Below are 16,422 nucleotides of genomic sequence, written 5' to 3'. Positions count from 1 at the left end.
GTTATTGAGAACAGAGAGTCCTTTTGTACATCTGCTGTTGTTGGAGTGATCTAACCAGTTAAGTGGATGGAGGTCTGCTACTGTGGCAGCACTGATATTCTCTGTAGTTCTGAGAGGACTGCCACTTTCCTACATTTCCAGATGTTAACCACCCCCTGGGTAGATGACTAAAATTAAATCCAGTAGTGCTCTGTGTCCAGATGAGCTACTCCTAAAAGCTTTGCCCGACTTGTTTGAATAATAAAGAATTATGCATGATCACATTGGAAACAATATTCAAGATTTGGTCACTGCAGCAGGATTACAACTGTGGTGTGGGTGTTGTACTGAAGGCTGTGCAACACCCCAAATAAGGAACAAGCTTCTTGATAATCAGAATGTGTGAAAGTCTGCTTCTTTTGAATCTGGTTTCTGAGCAGGGCAGCATGTTATGCAGCTTTAGACATCAGATTGGATTACTGAATGTTCTTTTTCTCTGCAGTGTGGACCAATGTAGAGCCCCGGTCAGTTCCAGTCTTCCCTTGGCATTCATTGGTCCCTTTTCTGGCACCCACCCAATCAGATGCTTCTTCTCATCCAGGAGAGGGCCAGCACCCAGTCAACCACCCTCAAGCGACCGGTCTAAAGACAGGTAGCGTACATGTTTGTGACTGACCTAAAAGCTGGGGAAAATTTGCTTTGCCCTGAACAAGTATTTCTCTTTTGCTCTTGTTTCCTCAGAGTGTCAGGGGGTGGCATTGCTTTCACAGGAGCCTGCAGAGGCCCCTCCTACTGTAGAGAGAGGTCCCCCCTCTCGGCCTCCCCCTTCCTCTGATGAGCCACTTCCAGAGAAGGAGAAAGGAGATGCAGAGAGGGAGAGACCTGACAGTGAAACTGAGAGTGATGTGGATGACCCGTAAGTGCATGTTTGTTTAGTTTGTATTTTGTTGATGAAGACATGTACAAAAACTCCCCATCTCTGTCCGTCCATTAAAGCAGTCGTGCATTTGTCCAAGCCAACCCTCACACTAATTTTCTGTGTGGTGCTGTGTACCCACACAGCATGGGAGTGTGATATTTTCTGTATCCTTGCTCTAATTTGGGCAGAAGAGCTCAATGCCAGAACAAAGCAGATAGAACAAAAGCATTCCTTCTCTGGTCTGTATCACAATATGAAAGGTAGTGGCCAGGCTGTCAGCTACTAAAACAGATGAGGTAATCTGCTGATGTATCTCATGGGAAATTATCTACTTGCAGCTGAAAGGTAAATAGTATCCCATGTACAAGTACAGAACTAATCAGTTTTTAAATATTGAAGATGAACAGATTTAAAAAAAAAAAAAAAAAACAGCTTGGACTACAGCTTGGACTACAGCCGTGGCGAGGATATGGGGTAAAGATTATAGTCAGAGATGTCTTTTTTGTGTCCTTTAGCTTCCTCCCGGGAGTCGTACCTGAGCAGCCCCTCTCTACATCACCAGTAAAAAGACGCACGCAGTCCCTCAGTGCGCTGCCCAAAGATGGAGACAAGAGCAGCCCGGGAAAGGTAGTTTCTTTCTTTCCCTGCTCCCACAGCATTGCCATTCTGTGTTATTTTAACGGAAATTAGTAAACTAATGTCTCTACTTGCTTACTCTTTCAGAGGGAGAAGGACCACATCCGGCGACCAATGAATGCATTCATGATTTTCAGTAAACGCCATCGAGCATTAGTGCACCAGCGGCACCCAAACCAGGACAACAGGACAGTAAGCAAGATCCTTGGAGAGTGGTGGTATGCTCTGGGGCCTAAAGAGAAACAGAAGTACCATGACTTGGCATTCCAGGTACACATATAAATGTGACCACACACTTTACTATCTGCTAAATAGATTAAACATAAATTCATGTTTACAACTGCTCTCCTGTTCCCAGGTAAAAGAGGCCCACTTTAAAGCTCACCCAGACTGGAAATGGTGCAACAAAGACAGGAAGAAGTCCAGCTCTGAAGGTCGTGGGGTCCCTGGAGCCAAAGACATCAGAGAGAGGAGCATGTCAGAATCCACAGGTTGATATTACTTAGTGTTTCGCACAGTGCGCACCATACATCTAAAAACAGCATTCATCACGTCAGTTGTTTGTATTCTTTCTGTACTTTAACAGCCCTGTTTTTCCCATTTGATAGAGCCCCATTCTGTGGAGCTGAAGGGTGTTGGTCCAGGTCTGGTGGGTGTGTCTGAGAAAAGTACAGGAGAGGGGCATGTGGGACAACTTACCCGTCCCAGAGCCTTCTCTCAAAGTGCCATGCACAGCCTGGAGCGGGGTGACAGGGCTAACACACAAGCCCTGGCAGAGCTGGCACAGGTAAAAGAGGATTTCCAGGACAGTTGATTTGTAACTTCATTTGAAATTAAAGCTTTTTATATTCCAATCCAGTTGCTGAAACAGAAATGGTCTTCTTTATCAGGTTCTCTTATCACAAACATTTAGATATTATATATATTTTTTGGCATTCTCAAAGTAGAGTATTGGTTTTCTGTCATAAAAGGGCAATTTCTCACATGAGATGCAGTATAAAGATAAAACGTAAATAAGATATCGAGACACAGATAAGGTCACACCACAGAGAGGTTTTCTTAACGTGTGTCTACATTTTTGTAGATGTGTGGCGACGGTGGCAGTCAGTTTTCGAGCCATGCCCCACCGGTGTCACAGACTCAGCGGGGGGTCAGTGAGGACATGACCAGTGATGATGAGCGCATGGTCATCTGTGAGGAGGAGGGAGATGATGACGTCATTGGTGAGAATCGGCCTCACTTTACTCATTAAGCCAGTGTAGATCGGAAGTAGTGAAGTGTTAGTCGACTGCTTCCTGTGTCACTAAAGGCCTTTACAGGACACCAGAGGGAAAAACAAATTATTCTTAGTTAGTCCAAACAAAATCCTATAAAATCAAGCTTAACCCGATTTACACACAGATTGGGAGTTGAATCAAAGTGGGCCTAGGCACCCCACACACGGTCCTTTTCGTAAAACGGTAAAGCTTATGAGTATATTAACACAGCCAAATCCCGTTAAAGCTGCTCATATTTACATGTATTTCTCCTTCTTTTGTCAGACGCTTAATCGACTCAGAAATTATGACTGAAAATCAGCCGGTTGTCAAGTCACAGTCGCTTAATAGTATTTCCAAACTGCTTTTTTTATTAATCATCTAAACAATATTAGTGAGCAGCTGAGTGTGAAAAACATTTACATCGGTCTTTAAAATCCATCTTGTTAAGATCACATTATACTACTTCGGAAATCGTTTTGAGCCAAAAGGTTCTGGATTAGTTCACATTTGTTTGCTTATGCCGGGCTTAATGTGACCAAAAAATGACAGCAAAACACGTCAGAGCATATTTTATGTTCTATTCATTAAGTTTCTGCACCACACCCCTCATCTGCTCACCACAACTGTGGTGAAAACATTGTGTTTACTCAGACATAATCTTGGATAAATGCTGCTGACATTGAGTAAACATGTATGTATTTGTACTCGGTGGTTATATTAGATTATGTCTAGATTAATAAATCAATAAAGTAATTATTAGGAAAAGTACAACCAAATTAGCCTGTTCTGGTTGATTTTATAGAAGAAGTTTAAAACACCTTGTCTCCCTTTATTATTAACTAGTACAAATGTATAAAATGACAAAATTACATCAATTAGAAAAGATGGGTAGGAAAAAAGAGCTAACTGAGGTAAATCTGTGGGAATAACCCTGAATAGTTTGTGGTTTTCATCCCTGTCAATCTCCTTTTTTAAGACACTTTGTTGCTTAAACATTAGTACAACCAGATGCGAGTCAATATGCCAATATAGGAGGAGTAGAAGTTAAAATGTAGCTGTGATGTACTTTGCTTTTCCACAGAGGACACTTATCCCAGCAGCTCCATAGACCTCAAGTGTAAGGAGCGGGTGACTGACAGCGATAGTGAGAATGGTTCAGGAGATGAAAGTGATCGGAAGGTAACATAATTTGTCTCCTTTTGTTGATATTTCCAGTTCATCGCAAGCCTACTGATTGGTTTGTTTAAATGTAGTTGCCCATTATGACATCTGTCCTGCTTTTCAGAGAGTTTTTGCTCCAGTCATATGCTCCACTGCATCGTCCACTTCCTCACATCATACCCCTCATGGCAGGAGCTTCTCACTCTCCTCTTACCCCACCAGCAAGCGTTACGATGAGGGGAAATCAGGAGGAGGAGGGTTTTCAGACCACAGGAGGAAGGAAAGAGGTGAGGGAGAGGGAAAGGACACCTATGGGGGTGAGGGAGGTGGAAGTGTTCAAGCCTCTTCTCTAGCCCTCACTTCAGGTCAGTTAATCATGTCGGCTTCTTCAGGAGGAGGGCCTCCGTCTTCCTCAGTAGGTTCCCTGGGAGTGAACCCACTCCTGGGCATTGGCACTGTGAGGGGGGCCTCCACAGTGGTGACCAATGTAATGCGTCCTGTTATCAGCACACCTCTTCCCATTCCCAGCAAACCTAGAGACGGAGGCACCTCATCCAGCCCACATCCTCCTGAGAGGAAGTCCCTGACACCCCAGCAGCAGCCACAGCTCCTGATTGGTCCAGGAGCAGGAGGTGGGGCTGCATCCGCGGGGGGTGGGTACTACTCTTCATCAACACAGAACGCTGTAGGTGCAGGTGGTGTCGTGACTAATTTAGTGTTAGGAGGGCCTCTGTCTGCACAATCGGCTGTACAGCTCATCACCCCCTCCCCCCAGTCTCAGCCCTCCCATCAACAGGCCCTTACCTCCACAGCTGTTTCAGCGCCTCACAGCCAAACCAATGGACCCTTGCCTCTGCCCCTGCTTCAACCCCAGTTCCTTCCTGCTCCCTCCATAACGAATCATGGGAGTAAGGCCATCACACAAGTTCAGTACATTCTGCCCACCCTACCTGCTAACACCAACCCTAAGAGTCCACCTCAGCAGCTCAGCCAGCCAACCAGTATCTTCAACCTACCCACAGCTCCACCAACGCATGTGTCCTTGGCCAATGGAAAACAGCAGGGTGCAAGTTTACCGGCAGGATTTACATCCGGTCCTGCAGTGGGCGTGATCAGCCCTGGATCAAGAGGTGAAGGATTTGAGCGCAGTCATGACGCTACAACGTTCTGTGGTGACTCTAATAAAATGCTCACTTCCCCTGTCTCTCTGTCTGTGTTCAGTGCAAACCCAGTCTCCAGTGCTCCAGGGTAAAATGCTTGTTCCCATGGCAACAGTACGGACTGCACCAGCCCCCGCCCAGCAGTTTCCCATCGTGGCCCCACCTCTTCCTGTCCAGAACGGCGCGCAGTCTGGAAGCAAGGTCAGAGAGCACTTTGCTGGAGCCAGTAATCTGAAAACTTTTCTAAACTCCACTTTTAGTGTTTTTTTTCCTTACTTTTCGGCTTCCCCCTTTTCTGTGCCTCTCCAGATCATCCAGATAGCTCCCATGCCAATGGTCCAGTCCCAGCTTCCTCAAGGTGGAGCAGTGCATCCTGCCAGCCCCTTCCCTGTGACAGTGGGCACAGCTGCTGTGGTAGCGCCAGGATCAGCCCCCTCCCAGGCTGTGCTTCTGCCACAAGCACCTACCAGGTAGGAAATGACAGAAGGTTGCATATCACCTTGTCATATAGCAAGTCACATACATGCAGCACCACAACAATGCTGAGTCATACCACAGCATCAAATAACCATAGGATTGTACTTTGACTAGGAAAAAGTAATAAATGTGGTCTTTCTGGACAAACAAAACAAAGAGGGAAGACAGATTTTCAGTCATGGAAAGTTATAGTAAATTAACAGTTCCTCTTTTTATTTCCATTAGACAAATGTCTTTCACGATGAGGAAAGACCCTTACCCTTAACTCAGTCATTTGTGTCGTCCTTTAAAAACAAAAATGTAAGGACCTAAATGACTTCTTCAGTATGTGTACTGACACACTGTCACGTGTGCCTAATTCTTTTTTGTACAGAAATAATCTGAACTGCTCAGTAAGTCATTATCTAGTAAGAAAATACAGTGAATTAGACAAACAAAGAGTGAGTATTATTTACATCATTACAGGTGAGATGAGATTCGCTGTCATGGAGGTTTTATTTTTATCAAGCAGTGCTAGGCAACAAAAGGAAAATGCTATTGATCACATTATCGGCTAACCCTCCCTGCAGCGTCGAGCTTCTTTCATTTCAGTCATTCGACAAAAAGACAGTTTCATTATTGCTTTATTTCCACAAAAGTTTGAATTGAGTCTGAGCCAAAATCATGTCATCTGTGATCAAGCAGTTATAATTTACCAACAACAAGACAACTCTCTTGACAGTATTTCCCTGTTCACTGCTGTTGTCCCGTTATTGTCTGTCCTGGTGTGGAGGAAAAGAAAATCCAGTTTTCTCCTGCTGGTTGGATCCATAACAGTAATTTTAGAGCTGATATGAAATGTCAAATATGAATGTTTGACATCCCAACAGCCAAATGAACCCAACAGTGTACAATCAGTTGACCAAAAGACTTTTAAAAACAAATTACAGTCATGTCAATAAAGCTCGACACAAACTCTGATAAACGGGCATCCACCTATGAGCAGGTGCCAGCCTGGCTTATTTTTACCTGTCTTGTGTGCTTTAGTGAACAACATTAGGCCTGTTATTCCTGGTGTACTGCTGGGCTTCTCCTGAACAAACTCTCTTTTCCAAATATAATACTGGAAGAGCCTATCTTATTAGTGAGTCACTCAGAATCACTGGTAAACATCACTTAACCAGCAATAATTCCCCCAGAATCATTATGTGTTTAAATAAATTGATTGAGCAGTCAGAGGAGGTTTGTTGAGGGGTGTTTATATGACAATTTTGTCCTCTGGACACATAAAAGATTTATTCAGCAGTTCCGAATGAGCCAATTCATGTCTATTGACATTTTAAACAAGAGGGCTTTGTCAGAAGTAGCTCTTTCTGTGGTTGATTATTGAAATAGAACTTACAAAAACAGAAGAAAGCCTTTTCTTATATACTTCAGATGATCTATTATAGAGATGTGGAATAAATGGCATGAGACATCAGAAAGCTTTGTTGTGTGTTATGGCAGGAAAGACCAGATTTCCTCAAGCACAGTAAGCAAACAAGGCAAGAAACCAAATTCCTGCAGGGGTGCAGCTGTAACAGTCCAGCTCTATTCTGGACGTGTTAGTCATGCTGCTAGTGGCCGAGGTGCCTCTGCCTGCCGCCCCCACACTACCTTTCAGCTCCTCACACAGTACTAGTCATCCAGTGCTACTTGCTGTGGTGTACACTCATCAACTGACCCTCACTGCAGCACTTCTCTTTTTGTCTTCCTCTTTACTTCCAGTCATGTGTCTGTTCTCTACATTCTAGGTCTGTGTCGTTGTTGTAGCGTGAACCTGCCGCCATGCCTTTCTGTCTTAACACCGCTCCTGTTTATGTGCCCGCTGTGCAGAATCACCTATGTCCAGTCAACTCCGGGGGTCCCATCTACGCTGCCTATGGTCTCCACGACAACTGGATCTTCCCCCACCCAACAAGCTCTACCAGTTCCCAGTTCTGCATATGTTCCGTCGCCCCTAGCAACACTTGGGTTCACAGCCATCGCTCCAACTGGACAGACGCTGGTTCAGCCACTGATTGCAGGTCAGCACCGGAGAGATGAAGTCAAAGATTCTAGTCAAAGACGTAGAAAGGGTTGTATGAACAATCAAAATCGCTCTTTTTCAGGCTTCGGAGTACAATAATTTATTCCCGTTGTTTTAGGAAATAGTTTGAATATTAGGAAGATCACCCTTCATAACCGTGACTACTCTTTAAATATCTGACTCCACTCCACCTTTCTACCACTGATTTAAAGCTCAGTACACACCACAACAGCTACAAATACAACCTAATTGTATTGGGCTTGGTTTTCTACTGATGTAGAGCTAACAAGGGCTTCGTGGGCCAAGAGCTGGGTAAGGCTTTTAATTTAATGTTGTCACAGTTGGACTCTGACTGGCACCCCAAATATTCATCTACCGGCTGACCACTATGCATAATACAGCCACTAGCTGTGTTTATTTGTAATTGTATTAAAGGTAAATTAAATCGGTAGCCTACGCCAGATGTGAAAACTGCAATTAGGTATGTTGTAACTTTTCTTTTATGTCAGCTACTGGCCATGTTTTCCCCCTAGTAATGGTTAGTGTCATGTGATTAATTGTGACTTAAATGTTTTTGGGGTCACATCTAAATTGCACAAGTTTGTTTGAGTATTTCCTCATGTGCAATCTAACCATTTGGAAAAAGACAAAGCACAAAAAAAAAAAACCTTTCCTGAACTTGTGTAAGAGTGCAAAACAATGTTTGAACCGCAGTTAAACCGCACTGCGTAACAGTCTGAAAACTTGTGTGCTTGAGTGTGAACAAACCTTTAAACGAAGCATTTTTATATAAACAGTCATCTGCTCGTGTTTGTTGAAGTAGGGTGCTGACATAATGTCCAGAGTTCAGGCTGGAGTTGCTGCAGGAAAGAGCTGCGCAGGGGTAAAATCCTATCATGTTGTTCCTCTTTTTTACCTATTTTTGAACTAATGGCTGCACCTGCTGTTATTGGTTTTAAAGATACTGTAAGCATCCCCTTATTTTATGTTGATCTAACAAATGATTACTATAACTAGAGATATTCCATTTTAGTTTCTTTTCAGACGTGAACTCAAAGTGAAAAGCATCTTTCAGATGAGCGTCAACACACATCACTTGACTCCACAAATAATGATCGTGTCTATTAAATTTACATCCAAGATCAATGAATTGAATGGAAAGGTCAGCCTTGTAGCTCTTATAAGTCACCCACAACGATGTTATTGTGTGAGCTGATGATCTCGAGTGCTTCATGACCAAAAGAGATCAAGTCTTGAAGCTTCTTAAGCGTATAATATGCTGTGAGAGCTCATCATTCGCATCACATTTGTAACTGAAAAAATATACCTCTATTTTACTAAGGATTCAATTAATTATAAACTGTTTAATGCATTTCATGCAGTCACCTCTGGTTTCACACTGCTCTGTTAGACCAGACAACCTTTTAGAGACGAGCTATGGGTTTACAGACGGGTGGGAATCTTTGTCGGGACGCCGGTGATTTGCCTGTCACCGTCAGAGAGGATGAATAAAGAAGAAAAGTACTGTCAGTGGAATAAGGAGATGATATTAAGTCATTACAGTGCTGCACTAGAAGCAGCACTGGCTTGTCATGCAGTATTCAAACGTAGTTTAAATTCCCCAAATGAACATAATCATCATATGAAACTGGTACCGTCGCAGACTCCAGCAAGGGCAGGAGTATGAGTACTAAGCTTGTATTTAGGACACAGCATTTGTTAAGATCTGCATAGAGGCACAGCGGCAGTAATGAGGATATCTGTTGTTGTTGATAAGCCACAAACTGATATGTGAGAAGGGTTTTACAGCATATAATCCAAATAGGATTTAATATTTGCTGCTTTAATAACTTAAATTCCTACATGAAATAAAAATGATCAGGCTTTTTGTGAGATTTTGTTTTGTTGTATAGACATAAACCAGTGCTGATCTTGAGAGCTTTAATGTCAAAGGATTGTGGATGTTATTGATATTGTGCCTTATCAGTCGGTCAAATGTTATGAAAACACAGAGAAATCTTGACTGATTGCCTTTAAAGAGAGGCTGTATTTAATTTGTTTTTGTTAACTCTGAGTAGAGAAGAAATATGGACATTGATCCATGTGGAAATTTGACATATTATCCCTGACTGTTTCCTCCTGTCTCCTTCATCCAGGCCAGCCCCCTCTCCTAGCCACAGCTCAGTCCCCGCAGCCCCCCACCTCTGTCTCCGGCTCCGGGGGCCAGATAGTCAGTGCCATCTACCCTCCATCATCTAGCGTCACTATGGCAACAGGGGTGGTCTCTATGGCAGCGGTACCCCCCAGTGTGGTCTACTCCGTCTCCAGCGCTTCAAATTCGTCCCCCCACATCCTGCCCAAACACATAACCCCCACCGTGGTCACGCACCCACATCCGGACAGATCAGCAGACAGGCACCTGCCTCCGGACAGATCTGCTGATCGACATGCTGACAGGCAGGCAGAGCTGCAGACCATCAGCAGCAGCAGCAGCTCAGCTGCACCTCCTACTGGCTCAGTGGTGTCCATAAGACCCTGCAGTCCTCTTCAGATCCAAGCACCTGGTATGACTCCTTGTACCTTTTTCATCCAACACAAAACTTGTTTATTGTTGTGAATCTCTTTTTTTCCTGATGTTTAATTCCCTCTTTCTGTTTTACAGGCACTGCACCGGGTACGCCCAAACTGACGCAGCTTCCAGGCAGGATCCCTCAGAAAGTGAAAGCAACGGTAGCAAACATCCCTGTGGGCAGCTACGATGGAGGAGGCCGAGGGAAAGACAGGGAGCGGGACAAAGAGAGGGAGCGAGAGAGGGAAAAGGAGCGCGAGAAGGAAAGGGAGAAGGAAGCTGCTACAAACAGTCATTTCTCTTTTGATCCTGAACCATCAATGCAGACAGGGTCTCCGTCAACACATCCCACTGAGGAGCCGCCGCCCTCTGACAGACCCCTGGAGGGCTCCAATACAGCAGACTCCTCTGACACAAGGTCCAGGGAAAGCACAACCACCAAAGAGGTGAGAGAAGCATCACCCCCCCCCTGCCTGCAACATACCCTTAACATCTTTGTGTTCTTGTATGAAATGGCTGCATTAAACTCTCTGTGCAGGCTGGATGGAAGGAGTCGCTCCCATCCTCTCCCCTCCCCCCTCCATCAGCCACAGAACCTGCTCTGCCACCCCCACAAACCGACAAAGAAGGTCCTACACCGAAGAAGATAAAAGCCCGCCCACCACCACTAAAGAAGACCTTCGACTCGGTTGACAAGTGAGTCAATGCCTTTGTGAATATTTTGTGTACAAGATATTGACGGACAGTGTATATATACTGTATTTCTGTGTGTGTGTGCTTGTTGGACTGGCAGGGTGCTTTCAGAGGTATATTTTGAGGAACGCTTTGCCGAGCTCCCGGAGTTTCGGCCTGAGGAGGTTTTGCCTTCGCCTACCCTGCAGAGTCTGGCCACTTCACCCCGGGCCATCCTGGGCAGCTATCGCCGCAAGAGGAAGAACTCAACAGGTATCGCTTTCAAAAGAGTGTTAGGATTCACCGAACCGTGTTTAGTCTCCTTGTTTCTCCCTCTTAAAAGGTTCTTTTGAGCGTGCCGTGTTTTTAAATAGTTTCCCGTCTGCCTCCAGATTTGGACTCGGCCACCGACGAACAAGTCTCCCCGAAGAGGAAGAGTCGGCGGCGCTCCAGCTGTAGCTCTGAGCCTAACACGCCTAAAAGTGCCGCTAAGTGCGAGGGAGACATCTTCACCTTTGACAGAGCAGGTAAATACACACAATAGACACTCATATATTCTAATTATTTATGACATGTTAGTTGTGGATTTGTGTTGCAATTCTGTTGAAGAGTAGTAAGAGGGAGAGTTTAAACGACAAAGTTTAGATAGATTCCTCCTCCACGCTTTATTCACAATATATGCTGTCAAAGTTCCAGAATGTAAGACTTTGGGTGATTAGATGGCTGAAATACAATATTCATAACTATGTTTTTTATCAGTGTTCAATCTAAAGATGCCAGTGTAGTTTCTCAGTTTCTGTGTCTGGAATTCAGTAGGTTACAAATGTCACAGAGCACAGAGAGTTAAAACACAAAACCTTCTTAGGTATTCTCTTTAGTTCTTCAGTATAATAAACTACCACATTATTAAGCTTTTACAAGGTTTCAGTACAGAATATGCGGTGAATAGGCAGATTGGAATTTGCATCGAGCCTAACTAAGAATGTTTGGAGCAAATAGTTTTGTATTTAAACAAAGAAACCATCAGGTTCACTTATAAAACAAATGACATCCAGCTGAAAATAGGTTGCAGAGGAGCCACTAAGGTACTTCATGTCCACTTGAGTCTTGCTGCCATAACAAGGTTGAAATCAATACATTGCTGAGTCACATATGAATCACTGATTTGGAAAAATGTTGTGCCCACTTGTCTTTTCCCTGCTTGGTCCCACTTTTCATTATTGTAGCAGTTTTTTGGAAGACTGAGCCACCCCCCGTGTGTGTTGCTTTCCCAGCCACAGATGGAGAAGACATCCTGGCAGAACTGGAGTTTGAAAAGGTTCCGTACTCCTCACTACGAAGAACACTGGACCAGAGGAGAGCACTTGTCATGCAGCTGTTTCAGGAGCAGGGCTTCTTCCCATCAGGTAGAACATGCACACCGTGCACACCGTGCACACATCCATACAAGAAGCCTCCGAGTCCGTTTTCCACTTACATTTATTCCTTCTTCCAGCTCAGGCCACTGCAGCTTTCCAGACGAGATACTCTGACATATTTCCCACCAAGGTGTGTCTGCAGCTGAAGATCAGGGAGGTGCGGCAGAAGATCATGCAGACTGCGACCCCCTCTGATGTCTCTGGTTTAGGGCCCTCAGACTCGGCCCTCTCTCTCCCCGGGCCGTCTGGCTCCCAGTCAGGAGAAGGATCTGGGAGAGGAAGTGGAGAGCTGCAGGATGAAGAAGTGGAACAGGGGACTGAAGCGAGCCCAGAGGATCCTCGGGATTCGCAGGACTCTTCTAGATGAGGAATGAGGACGAGTTACATTGGTCATTTAGTCCATCAGTGACAGCTTGCATCACACCTTTCCACTCTCATGCTTATCCATATCCATACGCTTTACTTTTAGCCGGTCATAGCCTGACTTTTTTATTCACCATCTGCTGTTGCCAACCTTTGAAAGTGAGAGATGTTTGTTTGCTGTGCGTGACCCTTTCACCAAAAGATGGACAATTTAAAAAAAGAAGTGGCGCAGAAAATACCACACATTGAATTAGCACTCTGTATTAACCACCTTAAAGGAACATCCCATTGATTTCAGTGACCTAAGGACCATCGTGTACAGCCGCACTCATTTGCCTTGAAGATGAAACGGTTCTCCTTTTGGACTGAGAAGTCTGCTCTGGCTGAGACGGTGAACAGTTAGCGGTTTTAAAATAGTTACACGTTTTGATATGTTTTTTTTTTTATTGTTTTAGCTGAGTAAAGGCAGGTCAGTGTCTGCTTGAGAAACAAACCTGTATGTGTACTTAATTGTAAGCTTGTGTCTTGTTTCTGCTGACATTCGGGGGCTGGGCCCTCAACAGCCAGAAACGCTGCGATTTGACAAGAAGTGTCATTGCAATGGACCTAGAGAGATGCTTTTTCCTCACCTGTAGACCTTCAGGGGAGGTCTACCAGGAGTGACCGAAAGACAGACTGAAACGTATGTGGACTTCTGGCAGTGCCATCATTCCTGCAAATACCTGACTGGCCAGGTCCTCCTTTTTGCGACTGACCCGAGCACACGCCAGTAGGTAGGAACCAAGCATTCCTGTGCCTCTCATCCGCTAGCCATGAAGGAAGGAGGAGGGTCAGAGTCAACAGGCACATCCTGGCTCTTATATGTAGAGGTCAGGCTGAAAAGACATAATCCTCTATTGCCAAGCAGTTTTATTAACTTTTTTGAAATACCTTGGTTTATATTTAACATTGTCATATTCAGTTTGTTGTTGTACTATTCCTATGGTTGTTATTATTACTCCTCATATCATTGCAGTGAACCCTTGTTTGTACTTCTGTTCTCTTCTCTGACTGATGGTTCCTTGATTTCTGCCAGCATTAGATTTCATGTATTTGTTTGTTTTCTACATTTTTGGAGGCAGGTGAGAGACGCTGCTTCACACCTGTACACTTCCTCCATTGTAGTCTTCCCTTGACTGGCCTGTCACCTCTGCAAGGACCTGCGGTGCAGTTATTTTTATTGCTCATTTTAAATAGGAATACAGAAACAACATGGACCTTTATATCCTTTCGACATTGATAAGCCGTATGTTTCTAGACGACTCCGTATGCCTCTGTCCCTCGCTAAGTTCGATTTCTATAGCCTCAACACTTGTACATCTCCTTCCTCCGCCTCTTTCCTCCTCTCCTTCCTCCTTTTGTCACTTTATTGCTCTCTCCAGACTTCCTTTTTAGGCAGGCGGAGAGAAAAACTGGGGGAAGTGAAGGGAGGTAACAAATTGGAGAGCTGGTAGGATATAATACTGGTTGTGTCTTTGTGCTGTTGTGGAAGTTTTTAATCGCTTCCTTCCTAATACCTCTGATGAGCAATGAAATAGAGAAACTTACTTTTTCTGCCGGCCGGCTAAGTTTTTATTCTTCGTTGCAAGGAAAAAGATCAGTCCACACCATTCAGCAGCAATGGTATGAAAAGATACAGACAAAAGGAACACAAAGGATTTATACCTGGGGAGGTGGGCTTTGTTCTTGAGGTGTGTAACCACACCTCCAGTGGGGGTAGGATGCAGTCTTGATGATAAAACAATTATCTTGTCTGAGTGTTAATTAAGAAGTAAATAGTTTAAAACAATTAGCGTGTCTGGGTGATACAAATGGTTAGTGTGGATTGGAGAGTCTGTCAGTCCTGAGACAGAAATTTTACCATCACAATTCTCCCTTTTGATTATTAATTAATCATTATCAGAAAGCAAACTGAAGAAAAATAAAATAAATGAAGAAAGCTAAATGAAATGGGAGTAAAAAAAAAATAAAATAAAATAAAAAATAAAATAAAATAAATAAACAAATAAAATAAAAGAAATAGTCAGTCGGATACGTTTCCGGTGAGAGTTGGACTCCGTCAGGGCTGCCCTTTGTCACCGATTCTGTTCCTAACTTTTATGGACAGAATTTCTAGGCGCAGCCAGGGCGTTGAGGGTGTCCGATTTGGCGACCTCAGAATCGGGTCTCTGCTTTTTGCAGATGATGTGGTTCTGTTAGCGTCGTCAGGCCGTGACCTTCAGCTCTCACTGGAGCGATTCGCAGCCGAGTGTGAAGCGGCTGGGATGAGAATCAGCACCTCCAAATCCGAGACTATGGTTCTCAGCCGGAAAAGGGTGGAATGCTCTCTCCGGGTCGGGAATGAGAGCCTTCCCCAAGTGGAGGAGTTCAAGTATCTCGGGGTCTTGTTCACGAGTGAGGGACGAATGGAGCGGGAGATTGACGGGCGGATCGGTGCAGCGTCCGCAGTGTTGCGGGCTCTGCACCGACCCGTCGTTGTGAAGAGGGAGCTGAGCCAGAAGGCGAAGCTCTCTACTTACTGGTCAATCTACGTTCCCATCCTCACCTATGGTCACGAGTTGTGGGTAGTGACCGAAAGAACAAGATCGCGAATACAAGCGGCCGAAATGGGTTTCCTCCGCAGGGTGTCTGGGCTCTCCCTTAGAGATAGGGTGAGAAGCTCAGTCATCCGGGAGGGGCTCGGAGTAGAACCGCTGCTCCTCCGCATTGAGAGGAGTCAGATGAGGTGGCTCGGGCATCTGGTTAGGATGCCCCCTGGGCGCCTCCCTGGGGAGGTGTTCCGGGCACGTCCCACTGGGAGGAGACCCCGGGGAAGACCCAGGACACGCTGGAGAGACTATGTCTCTCGGCTGGCCTGGGAACGCCTCGGGGTCCCCCCGGAAGAGCTGGAAGAAGTGGCCGGGGACAGAGACGTCTGGGTTTCTCTGCTCAAGCTGCTGCCCCCGCGACCCGACCCCCGGATAAGCGGCAGATGATGGATGGAAATAGTCACAACTTAGTATCCGATACGCTAATTCACGCAGATTTCAAAATGTATCATCATGGCAGTTGTTTAGAGGAGATCAAAACAAAACAAACAAAGCAACCAAAATAAAATAAAATTTACAGAATGTCAATATCAGAGTCAGAGTCTGAGCTGGGGTAATGATCAGGGTCAGGAATATGAAGAGAGGTTGAATTTTGATCAGCATAATTGGCATCGGCATGAACATATGTGGAGGAAGGAGTCATTCCTTTCATGAGCACATTAGACAGGCATTTCCATATGCATGGAATGAGGGTGCAGAGCAAAAAGAAAATCACTACATAAGGGATTATCATTGTTAAAAACCATGCTGGCCATCCTTGGCCCAAAGATTCCAGCCAAGGGAACCCTGAGTCATTTATTACAGGAGGGAGTTGAATGGCATCTTTCATGTGTTTGATAATGTTGGTAATGTTCTCATAATCGTCGGAGTGGTTGTCTTCAATTCCAGAGGTCAACATGACCGTGTTAACATCTGACAGCATGTTAAGTAGGGCGTCATGTGGGTCTGGTGGCCCATTGACTATGACTGTGAGTTGTCTGTACATATCCGAGCTTGGATATTCAATTCCACACCAATACGTGCCTGCATCAGTGGGTTTGACATCAGAAATGGTAATCTGGGCTCCGTTGGAATTTGGAAGTTTTGTTATTGTGAAGCGGGGATTTCTGTTTGGAGCAATGGTTTTGTCAGTTGT

General features: G+C 44.8%; 1 protein-coding gene across 1 annotated transcript in view; it reads left to right on the top strand.

Moving 5' to 3' along the window:
• The window catches only part of cicb (capicua transcriptional repressor b), a 42,171-nt gene that overhangs the window by 20,469 nt on the left and 5,280 nt on the right, over nt 1–16,422 (top strand). Inside the window, exons 3-21 of the mRNA XM_072393937.1 lie at nt 482–631; nt 721–895; nt 1,414–1,525; nt 1,622–1,804; nt 1,893–2,025; nt 2,143–2,321; nt 2,619–2,757; nt 3,875–3,972; nt 4,079–5,084; nt 5,176–5,315; nt 5,424–5,584; nt 7,446–7,636; nt 9,795–10,202; nt 10,301–10,653; nt 10,746–10,903; nt 11,001–11,152; nt 11,272–11,406; nt 12,154–12,285; nt 12,375–14,181. Coding sequence (XP_072250038.1) covers nt 482–631; nt 721–895; nt 1,414–1,525; nt 1,622–1,804; nt 1,893–2,025; nt 2,143–2,321; nt 2,619–2,757; nt 3,875–3,972; nt 4,079–5,084; nt 5,176–5,315; nt 5,424–5,584; nt 7,446–7,636; nt 9,795–10,202; nt 10,301–10,653; nt 10,746–10,903; nt 11,001–11,152; nt 11,272–11,406; nt 12,154–12,285; nt 12,375–12,664 — 4,295 coding nt within the window. The 3' untranslated portion in view covers nt 12,665–14,181. The remainder of the gene's footprint in view (nt 1–481; nt 632–720; nt 896–1,413; nt 1,526–1,621; nt 1,805–1,892; nt 2,026–2,142; nt 2,322–2,618; nt 2,758–3,874; nt 3,973–4,078; nt 5,085–5,175; nt 5,316–5,423; nt 5,585–7,445; nt 7,637–9,794; nt 10,203–10,300; nt 10,654–10,745; nt 10,904–11,000; nt 11,153–11,271; nt 11,407–12,153; nt 12,286–12,374; nt 14,182–16,422) is intronic.

This window comes from Leuresthes tenuis, unplaced genomic scaffold (assembly GCF_036924035.1).
Source record: "Leuresthes tenuis unplaced genomic scaffold, fLeuTen1.0.hap1 SCAF_10, whole genome shotgun sequence".
Lineage (NCBI taxonomy): Eukaryota > Metazoa > Chordata > Actinopteri > Atheriniformes > Atherinopsidae > Leuresthes > Leuresthes tenuis.
This window is presented reverse-complemented; position numbering and strand designations above follow the sequence as displayed.